Below are 11,210 nucleotides of genomic sequence, written 5' to 3' on the forward strand. Positions count from 1 at the left end.
AATAAACCAATCAGATGGTGTAGACATACTTAAGATAACTTCCTGAATTTGAAAATGAGCACCAGAATAAGGATGAAGGGTGATTTCAGTGGCACTGGTGTTGGTACAAGACGGGCTGGCATGAGTACTTCAGAAAATGCTGATCTACTGTGATCTAGATGCAAGATCACATCTTTGGAATAGTGGAATAGGAGATTCACAAAGTGGATCTGCAGCAATGAAGATGCGGTCATGTCAATATGGACCAAACTCTGAGGAATGTTTTAAGCACTTTGCTCAATCTATGCTACAAAGAATTAAAGTAGTTCTGAAAGCAAAAAAGGCTCCAACCTGGAGGACTAAACTCTTAGTTATACGTTAATACATAATCTGTAAGTTCTCATATAAACTGGGCTGAAAGTCATGCTATACATACAACAATGTAGTTTGGATTTTTTTTTAAAGGAAAAGTAGATAAATGAACTTATTTTACATGCATAATACCATTCATATTGCTTTACACTGTAAACCAGAACAATACTAATGGGGCATAGCCAGTTGATTCAGATGTAAAGGTATTTATAAATATACATACCTTCTTTGAATTAGTATGAGAATGAGTATGGACATTAAGCATGTTTTCTTTACACTGATATAGCCTGCTTCTTTTTTGTCTGTGGAGAACCACAGACATTATTAGAGAGACAAAGACCCCTGAACTGAAACGTATGGGAGAATTCTACAATAGCAAAGATAGTATACATAGATACAGACATTCATACACTACGACAATTATAGTATAATAGTAATTATTTTTTGCATTATGTGATAAAATTATTTTTCAAACAAGGGATAAATAAAGTTTTTTCTCATGATCAAAAACGTCAGCAAACCGTTTTGTTGTTGTTGTTGTTTTTTAAGTTATTAAGTAGTGAAGATAATTTATGGGATGGTTAATTTTCAACTATAGAGTCTTACCAAATAACTTTGAGTCGTTTTTTTTTTTTTTTTTCATTTTCACTGCAGGTAACATGTATGTGTAACATTGCATGTGACAAATAAAGGCTTGATGGATTGTATTACATTGAAAATAAGAAAACAATATCTGGATCTTCACAGGGCGTACAACCATTTACATCAACTGCCGAGAGGCGTTTAGATTGACTGGCGGAACTAAAGCGCACGGTTTAGATGCTGGTCGAACCCTATTTTGTTGCACAACCTGTAGCAAAGTGGTTAGCGAAGCAAAAACTAGCGAGCTAACGTCGCATCATCAAGCTAGATATGCCCGCCCATCGGTGAGTCTTGCAGCTATATTACATTAAGTTATGCATCGGATGGATGCATAGTGAGAGGGCTGCACGGTTTAAAACGATAATTGTCAACGTCTGCGGCGTGTCAGCTTTTCCAAAGCTTCCTGTTGTTTAGCTAACCGCAAGCTTAGTGACAGCGGGCAGAGTTTTAAGTAGCTTTGATGTGGTATTCGGGGTAAGTTGACTATCAGTATCCATGCTGTTAATTTGACACTTCCATGTAATCCTACGAGACCAAGGGAACGGTTGAGCTCACTGTTATCGGCGCTGAGCTGTGTTTTCTGGATGTTTATTAGTTTCCTTCAAATGCGATAAAACTGTAGCGAAGCAGGTTATTGGAGTCGTGTCAGCGTCCCTCAGCTCGTTTTGTTTTCACTGGAAGGTGCCACGACAAGCCTAAAAGTTTCACGGAGCCAGAGCTAGTGCCAGTGTTGAGTCATATTTTTTTTTACCTTTGACAAGCGTGGCTATGTAGGTTTAATTCTGATGACTCGGTAAACATAAACATAAGTGATTGCAGCCGATCTTAGTGGCGCAGGTTGAATCTGCTTCCGTTACCCGTAACGCATTGTGTCTTATATAGCCAAAGATTGATGAATTATATGGTTATAAGATGGTATAAACTTTAGGATGTAGTTACAATGTGTCTTGATTTACTGTAAGTGTGATGTCTTTATAGTGAGCTTGTATCATGCACATCATGTATCAAATGTGATGTGCATGACACAAACTTTACAGTAATGCACCTGTAAATGTTTTTCTCTCCACAGCCTGTAACATCACTCAGTGAAAGCACAGGCTGTTGTGATGTCAGAGCCAAAGTCCCCTACTCCGACCCCTGGAGACACATACAAGGGTTGGCTCTTCAAATGGACAAACTACATAAAAGGTTACCAAAGACGCTGGTTTGTTCTCAGCAATGGCTTGCTCTCTTACTACAGGTAAGTTATATGAAGAATACTGAAGCTATAATAATTTGCAATGAATTTACTCTATTCCAAGCTCAAAAAGAAATTGCAAAAGTATAGCTTAAAGAGGATCCATGCATTAAAATTTTATTATAAGTATGCCTTGTAATAAAGGCCTTTTTACAGGACAGCAACAGAACCACAATAACACCACAAAGCCATCTGAGCAGTACACATCTATAAATGTAAGTGATTTGCAAACTGCAGATTTGACTGCTGTTGTCGTCTCTGTCTTCAGGACTCAGGCTGAGATGGGTCACACATGCAGAGGCACCATTAACTTGGCCACAGCCAACATTGCTGTGGAAGATTCGTGCAATTTTGTGATTTCTAATGGAGGGGCACAGACCTATCACCTGAAGGCCAGCTCCGAAGTAGAGCGCCAGCGATGGATCACTGCTTTGGAACTTGCAAAGGCGAAGGCTGTCCAAATGCAGGCGGAATCTGGTAAGAGGGACTCTTACCAGAGGACAATGCAGGGGACTCCATAGAGAAAGCTTACAAAGCACCCAGAAGCAAACTCTTTCACTGAATTGTGTTTGTGTTGACTAATGACACTCTCTGTTTTCTTCCTTAGATGACTCAGGTGACGATTTCCCTGCAGTCTCGCCAAACTCAGGACAGGGTGGAGACTGCCGTAACACAGAAATCCAGTCTACATTACGCACACTTAACAGCAAAGTGGAGGATCTTGCCACCTGCAATGATCTCATTGTCAAGCATGGGTCTGCTCTCCAAAGGTAGTACTTACTAACAGACTATTATCCATTAACTAATCTTTTTTTTTTTTTTTTTTTAATTACGCTTACCCATTAAAATCTTTATTTCACAATTTTAGGTCTTTATCAGAACTTGAAGGACTTCGTGTCGCAGTGGACATGGGAGAAAAGGTCAAACAAGTCACAGAGAGAGCCACGCTGTTCCGAATCACATCCAATGCCATGATCAACGTAAGTCAATCAAGCGTTAATAAAAGTTGAGCAAACAGCTCTCCCCCTGAGTGTGTTACTGATGATGTCTATTTTTTTGCGTGATCCTCTAGGCATGTAGAGACTTCCTTTCCATGGCTCAGAGCCACAGTAAGCGCTGGCAGAAGGCCTTACAGACTGAAAGAGAACAGAGGATACGTCTGGAGGAGACTCTGGAGCAGCTAGCCAAACAGCACAACCACCTAGAAAGAGCTTTCAGAGGAGCAACAGTTCTCCCCCCTTCATTCAGTAATCCTGCCTTAGGAAACAAAGGTGAGAGTCTTTTCATCATCGGAAATTCTTACTCTGCCACCTTCGTTACCGATCTGCTGAGGTCTGTCGAACCGTTAAGTTATTCAGTCTTCCAACTCTTTCTTCATTTCAGGGGGTGTTTCAGGGAAAGCCGATGCCAGTGACGAGGATGATGACAATGAGTTCTTTGATGCTATGGAGGAGCCAGCAGAGTTTATTACTGTCCCCGCTGACCCCAAATATCACAGGTACAAACTGATATTTTCTATTGTCAGACGTTTCTTTTCCTCCACATGTGTTTTGTTTTATACTTGACTCTTATCCTCTTCTACAGGAGATCTGGCAGCAACATCAGTGGGATCAGCAGTGAGACTGGGACGGATGATCAGTCGGTAAATGTGCGTTAAATTTTTATATCTAATTATTTTTGTATTAACTGCATTACCATATCAAAGCCACCTAACTCCTGATGATATTTTCTTTATCTTCCATCAGTTTGATGAACTTTCTTTGGCATCAAACCCAGAGTCTCCACAGCCGCTGGAGCTGGAGCCAGTTAGGCAAAGGCGAACTCGTATCCCGGACAAACCAAACTATTACCTCAATCTGTGGAGCATCATGAAGAATTGTATTGGAAAGGAGCTCTCAAAAATACCGATGCCTGTAAGAAATCTGTGCACACAACAGCGTCAATGTGACTTTTCCATTTAAAAATAATCAGAAGTGATGAGATGTGTCTCTGTGAATTTTTAGGTGAATTTTAATGAGCCCCTGTCAATGTTGCAACGTCTGTCTGAAGACCTGGAGTACTACGAACTCCTTGATAAGGCTGCAAAGAGTCATAGCTCTCTAGAGCAGATGTGTTATGTGGCAGCCTTCACAGTGTCTTCCTACTCCACCACAGTCCACCGCACAGGAAAGCCCTTCAACCCTCTGCTCGGAGAAACCTTTGAGCTCGATCGGCACAGAGAGTGCGGTTATCGCTCTCTTTGTGAACAGGTAGTTAAAAAAAAACAAACACACATTGTAAAACACAGAAATGGTCTACATTGCATTGTTTTTTCACAAATTATAATCGTTTTGATTCAGGTTTTACCTGTTTCCATTGCAAACATGCTTTATTTACTCATGTAGTATTTTGTCCTAGTCATGTTTGTTTTCTTAATGCACTCAAAGCCATTGTATAACTACAGTGACCATATGTTAAGCTTCCTGACTCTTCTCTCTCTTTGTTACCTCTTCTTAGGTCAGTCACCACCCACCTGCCGCAGCCCACCACGCCTTCTCTGAAAAGGGCTGGACCCTCAGACAGGAGATAACACTAGCCAGCAAGTTTAGAGGGAAATATCTCTCTATCATGCCTTTGGGTGAGTGCGTGTGTGTGTTTGTATAGCTGCAAACAAAGACACAGCATGCGAGAACAATACACCTGCTAAGCCTGATGTTTTTATCCAGTGAACACCGTCTGTCTTACACTACTGTAATTCACTATTTCAGTGTAGAATTTCATTTTTTCACTTTAGTTCATGGGATATATGGGATACGTTTCCATCACTTGCAACATCATTCCCTTTTCTCTCTCCAGGTTCTATTCAGTGTATATTTGAAAAGAGCAACAATCACTATTCTTGGAAAAAAGTGACCACAACAGTTCACAACATTATTGTTGGGAAATTGTGGATCGATCAGGTAATGCCAAAATGTTTTAGCTTAAACATTATGAAAACATTAGATGTTTTCATATGATGTTTTGATTTTAATCTGCTAGAGAACAAAACACGCAGAACATTTTCTTTCTTTATTTTGTCCTGTGCCAGTCGGGAGAGATAGATGTGGTGAACCACAAGACAGGAGATCGCTGCCACCTCAAGTTCGCTCCCTACAGTTATTTCTCCAGAGATGTACCGAGAAAGGTTGGCTCCTTTTTTTCCTTTTTCTTTTTTTGTGTTTGTTTAAATAAGATAATTTGAGTGAGGTTTCCTCAGGCAGTATTTTCCTTTCAAGATGATGTTATTACATCCACTAGTACATAAGTTGATTCTGTTGAGTCATCCTCATCCTCTTTCCTTCTGCATATGAGCCGTCATTTTCCCAGGAAACTTATAGGAAGCCTTTAATGGCAATGGTTTTATTATTTTCTCTCCTCTACAGCCTGCAATTAACATATCTTAATTAATTAATGTCTCCTTCTAGGTAACAGGAGTAGTAACAGATAAGGATGGAAAAGCGCATTATGTCCTGTCAGGAACGTGGGATGAGAAAATGGAGTTTTCCAAAATTATGCAGAGCAGTAAAGGTGAAAATGGCACTGAAGGCAAACAGAGGACTGTCTATCAGACACTCAAAGCCAAAGAAATCTGGAGAAAGAACCCGTTACCGTAAGTGTTTTAGTCTTAAAGCCTGGCGACGTTCAGAAGTGTGAACGTGTTCTCAAACATTTGGAGCGGAGCTGTTGTAAATACTGCTGCTCTTTACTTTTAATGTTTTTATATTGTTGAATTTGCAGGGAGGGAGCAGAGAACATGTACTACTTCTCCTCTTTGGCTCTGACTCTCAATGAACCCGAAGAGGGAGTTGCGCCAACAGACAGTCGGCGGCGACCTGACCAGCGGTTAATGGAGGAAGGCCACTGGGACGAGGCCAACGCAGAGAAACAGCGTCTAGAAGAAAAACAACGCAGCACCCGTCGAGAAAGAGAGAGAGAAGCTGTGAAAGCAGCCAGCTCACCTGAGGAAGGTAGGACGACGGAGAGCGAGTTTGTGTTTAGCATGGGTTTGATTTTTTTTTTTTGTTTTGTTTGTATTTGTCTTATATTTCTGTCTGATGTTGTGTCCATTCATCTTTTATCCATTTTTGTCTGTCTTGGTGTTTCTTGTCTTTCCTTTTTTTTTACCCCCCCTCCTCTCTTAATGCTAAGCTGTCACTGAGGCTTCGATCAATGACTCGCCTTTGAAAAGCAAGTACTCAGCTTAGTCTCTTCTCACCTTTGGTGTGAACTTCAGACCGCACAATCAAAAGTGCACACACGAAATGTTTGTGCGTTCAGTATTAAGGTGCTCAGCATCCTCCTCTCTTAATAACAGCTTATTTATATTAATATGTCCCCCCCCCCCCCCCCCCCCCTCCCCCGTTCCTTTCTGTTTCATTTAGCTGATGCAAAAGAGCCTGCTCCTGCTTCAAGTGAGATTTCTGATGAAAGCAAGTATCATTTTACAGTTTTATACAAAGTGTACTTTTAAAGGTGCTTTGTGTGGCTTTTTTACTGAGCAAGTACCGTTTATGTCCACGGGGTGGTTGCTGGGTGCGTTTGCTGCTATCAGTGACTTCACAGCTCATATGTGTCATTTTGGATGTTCCAGTGATTTTCACTTCCTGGTTATAATGAACAAAACTATAAGTGTAAAGAGATTTTCACTCATTGTTAACTCATGTTCACATTTTAGACCAGCAAAGAGAAGATCTATAATCTAACCCTCTATAGAACCACCTAATCAGGTCAAATCTAAATGACCTATCAGTTCTTAAAGCACAATCAGTTTATTACACAAATCAACTTATTTCTTTGTTACGATTAGTCTGTTGGGCTTTTGTTAAATTTTTGAGCAGAAAATAATGCCTTAGATGCGACACATGGCACTTTTAAAATTTGAAGAAATCTTTTTTATGTGGATTTTGGATGTGTCTTTATGTTTGTGCTGGGTTTTGCTCAGCTGACACTGAGGATTCCCCCCCTCATACACCTGTTGCATGCAAGTAGTCCATTTCGTTTTCACTCACTGTCATTTTCAAATCACAGCAGTTCTGTTATGTCTCAACTTCCAAAGAAGAATCATCCTTTTTTTGTTTTTCTTTTTCTTTTAATAGCCCCTTATGGACCGTCACTCTTCCCTTATATAAGCAAGTATTCTGATCATGATTTAATGCATAGCACCAGTATATCACATTTTCTAGTAATGTAGTTGAATCCTAATGACCAGAAAAACATCCAACTTCCACCATTTTCCTCTTTACAATTTGCTCTCTTAGTGGAAGGCAGGGAAGGCCCTTATGGAGCTCCAGCCAAAAGCAAGTAACATTCATTTCGACTGTTGTCCCATCTCTTAGGCCCTCTTAGAGTAGCTGTATACAGCTGTAGAGGCCTCACAACATTGTAGAGTGGCAGTTTGTCTGTGATTGACCAGCATCCTCTGACTCTGAAGCAGCTAGTGTGTTATTTGTGAGCCTGGTCCTCTCCAAGTGGTTATACAGAAAGAGCCCCCTGCATTTTGTTTGTATAGGATGCATCTGAAGATCAAGGTAATGCTAACATTTATTTGTTTCTCATGGGCAGAACTCTGAATGCATATCGGCTTAATTTAAGCATGATATGTAATCCTGGCTGAGTGGGGGCGGGTTAACCTTTACTGTAGCTTCTAAATTGAAACGTTCTTTTCTTTTTCAATAGGTGCCCATCCAGACACCTACCAAGCACTGTGGTTTGAGAAGATAGATGATCCTGTGTCCGGAGAAACGTTGCACATCTACAAGGGGGGTTACTGGGAAGCTAAGGAGCAAGGGAACTGGGATATGTGCCCTGACGTCTTCTGAGCACAGCTGAACAATTTCCCCACTGAGGTGTACAAATGACACGATCGTTAGAGGGACCCCTTTTTCCTATCACATTAATTAGGAAATCCAGTTTGACATCAGCCTAGCCCGTCATCTGACCAACCTCCTTCAGCCCCTCCGTTCAGCAGGATCAAGGTTGGCTGGACTTCGCGTTTAAGTACACACGATTGCCTGTGTGGCATTGTAGTCACCCTGCAGCTGGTTGGTGTTCCTCCCACTGCCTCTCAAACCCTGAAGTTTAGCTTGGTTTTGGTCCACAGCTTCTTCCCAGTCCAGGGTTTTCTGATCCAGCCTTCAGGTTGCAGTTTGCAGCAGCTCTTTCTGAAAATGTCATTCTGCAGTTTCTTTGGATGTGCTATTGTTGGAAGGGTTATTGACCCAGATGGTACCTTTCGATATGAAAGGCTTGCTCTGATAGGTTGAGGTACTACCTAACATGATTAATGTATGTTTTTCTGCCACATTCCTGTTTGTTTTCCAAATACTCCAAAGCCTCCTCAGCACAAAACCACAGCAAGTCAAAGTTAAATCGCATCCTTTTATAATTCCCACAGTAATATCCACGTTACCATTTTCAGGCCACAAGTTTAGCTTTTGGCATTTTGGAGATAAATGAACATACATTCGATACAGAGATACAGAGCCAGACTGATATAGGATTTCTAAGACTGATATACTGGCCTAAATTTGACACAGTGACCTTTTAATTTTCTTTTTGGGCACATAAACACATTTCCTTAACATTTGTTACATGTATTTATTTATCTACTCGTTTACGCTCTGCCTGACTATGCTCAGAGCATCTGGTTGTGTTTCTGTTGTGTTTCAAACACAGTGTAGCCAACAGGGAAGTGGACAAAGCGTAACATCAACAATCAGAATATTCCTTGTGTTTCTGTGTTCTGCATTTCATTCTCATTTATAGGTCATTCTAAATGCCAATACTGACAAATCGGCAAATAGCTGATATATCAGTCGGCCTCTAATGCAGAATTTGCCTTTGAATTTATAGTGATTTGTGGTGCTGCTTCAACCCCTGAAACAACAACTATGGAGGTATAATATAGCTATATACTAAGACTTTTAAAAAAATGGTTTGAACTGTCTTATTTTCCCCCATTCTAATACTCCTCCTATGCCCTGTAAGTACACCGCAAAGATCCAGAAGTATTTATTATAACTGTGCTGTCCCGCTTATTGGTGGAGTTACTCATATAAAACCTGAATATGGCTTCATACATCGTTCATTTCATACTACAGGAGTAGTAGAGTACTACTGAAATGGCAGTTACTGTTGCAGATGCATTTTTAGGTTGTCTGTGTCTGTGGTCACTGTCACTTAACCTCAGAAAACACTCTTTTTTTGGGGGGGGGGCGTCTTTGCTCAAGAATTGAAACAACAGCTATGACATTTGCGTTTGTGACATTTGCATTGGGGAAAACTGCCCCACTTCTCAAAGCTGATAAATTTCAGATGTATTTTTCTAATTTAGCTTTAAAAGTTTCACTCCTGGTTTCACAGTAGATGTCGAGGCCATCCACGTGAGTTTGTGACTAAATTTAAATCAGCAGATCTGCGCGCTGAGTTGTCACGGAGCTGCGTGGAGTTTACTGCTAACTCGAGGATTTGCAAACTGAGGGCATTTGAAGCGAGTGGTTTGGCCTTTGTGGTTAACTTCAGACTTAGCGAGCATAGCTTTAATCTTGATTACAAATATTTGTGTGCTGTGAGTTTAGATTTTCTTTTTTGTTTTTTTTAAATAGCAATAACAGTGCCTCTGCTCCTACAAGAGGCACAAATTGAAATGCGGGGGTAGCGTTGAGCAAGAACACTAAAGCTGCACAAACCGACTTTTGTCTCGGTCTTTGCTGTTGTTTGTCTCGAGGTGGTGGATTGTGCAGGTGATAGAAAGTTTTAATCAATGTCATATTAAAGTGTACTTAAAATAAGCTCTACCAACAAAGATGACAAAAACAGCGCTAGAAAATGATTTCCGTGTGAATACACCAAATAGTGAAATAACTGTGATCATAAGTAGTTGTGTTGATGAAGAATATAAAAAGAGTGATGCACTTTTAAAGTTTTGTTTTGGGGTTTTTTGTGTTTCATTATCATTGTTTACTCCATATGAACATAGTTTCATTTTCTGAATCGAGGGCACCGTGTTACAACATGTAGCTCTTTAGCAACCAAGTTAGCTTTCAGTTTGAAATATTCGTCTTTATTTGTGTTCTGCCACCGTCATCTTCACCGAGGCTCTGCGAGCTATTTAAAAACACTTCTTTATAGAATAGGTGTACAGATTTGTGTCCTCTGTTGTTTTTATTACATGTAACATTTCTGTTTCTGTGTTCGTTTGAATTGTGTGGTTCTGTCATTTCATCTTTATGTTTCTAGTTTTTTTTTCTGTCGGTTTCCACCAGTTTCATCACTTTGTTCCAGCTAGTGTGTTTTTTTTTTTTTTCCTCCTTTTTTTCTGACTGTCCTCGTCTACAACTGTCCAAAGCTCAGTTGGTCAGATTTTGATGTTGGCTATTGAGATATTTGTGTGAGCTTGTTCTGGAAACTTTTCCTAAACCATGTTCAATAAAATATGAAATGAATTACAATTCTAAGGAAACTTTTCACCTTTTTCTGTCCTTTTGATGGAGTTTTTAAAAGGATTGTTTTAGAGCAGGGGTGCTCAATCCCAGTCCTCGAGAGCTACTGTCCTGCAGCTTTTAGATGCATCCCTACTCCAACACAGCTGAATCAAATGTTTGATTACCTCTTCAGCATGCCATCAAGTTTGGAAAAGGCCTGATAACAAGCCATTCATTTGATTCAGCTGTGTCGGAACAAGGATGCATCTAAAAGCTGCAGGACAGTAGCTCTCGAGGACTGGGATTGAGCACCCCTGTTTTAGAGATTGTGGCTGGATTAAAGTCTGAATTGAGATGAACTGCTTATCTTTGGTATTAATTTTATCAACTCTCAACAAAGCGGTTTTACTAATATAATGTATATGTGTAATTTCAAAGCAGATGACTACTTTTTATTTCAACCTGTTTGAATTGCTGTACCCCTTGAAAACAACATACCAACATTTAATAATGTAGTGTCTGTGTAAATAAGCTCCACG

At 40.2% G+C, this 11,210-nt stretch overlaps 1 protein-coding gene across 3 annotated transcripts; it reads left to right on the forward strand.

Annotated features, from left to right (window-relative positions):
• The first annotated feature begins 1,203 nt into the window (after positions 1–1,203).
• Positions 1,204–10,525, forward strand: LOC146630349 (oxysterol-binding protein 1-like). 3 transcript variants are annotated; one of them, XM_085356868.1, is made up of 18 exons: positions 1,204–1,277; positions 2,063–2,233; positions 2,499–2,707; positions 2,838–3,000; positions 3,099–3,210; positions 3,303–3,501; positions 3,614–3,728; positions 3,815–3,878; positions 3,976–4,143; positions 4,234–4,479; positions 4,727–4,847; positions 5,066–5,169; positions 5,298–5,393; positions 5,674–5,858; positions 5,987–6,216; positions 6,398–6,436; positions 6,631–6,678; positions 7,925–10,525. In XM_085356868.1, exons 2-18 carry the CDS (start codon positions 2,100–2,102, stop codon positions 8,065–8,067), a joined length of 2,376 nt encoding a protein of 791 aa, XP_085212994.1. In that variant the 5' UTR covers positions 1,204–1,277; positions 2,063–2,099; the 3' UTR covers positions 8,068–10,525. The 3 variants fall into 3 exon arrangements, with proteins under 3 accessions (XP_085212994.1, XP_085212992.1, XP_085212993.1); XM_085356866.1 differs by lacking the exon at positions 6,398–6,436; XM_085356867.1 differs by lacking the exons at positions 6,398–6,436; positions 6,631–6,678.
• The last annotated feature ends 685 nt before the right edge of the window (positions 10,526–11,210 follow it).

This window comes from Diplotaxodon limnothrissa, linkage group LG6 (assembly GCF_057381915.1).
Source record: "Diplotaxodon limnothrissa isolate DT_005_m linkage group LG6, D_limnothrissa_male_GT1.1, whole genome shotgun sequence".
NCBI classification, from domain to species: Eukaryota; Metazoa; Chordata; class Actinopteri; order Cichliformes; family Cichlidae; genus Diplotaxodon; species Diplotaxodon limnothrissa.

Coding starts and splice junctions, on each gene's coding strand:
- LOC146630349 (XM_085356868.1), top strand. CDS start 2,100: ATGTCAGAGCCAAAGTCCCCTACTCCGACCCCTGGAGACACATACAAG. Junction 2,708..2,837: donor CCAAATGCAGGCGGAATCTG/GTAAGAGGGACT, acceptor TTTCTTCCTTAG/ATGACTCAGGTGACGATTTC. Junction 3,211..3,302: donor CATCCAATGCCATGATCAAC/GTAAGTCAATCA, acceptor GTGATCCTCTAG/GCATGTAGAGACTTCCTTTC.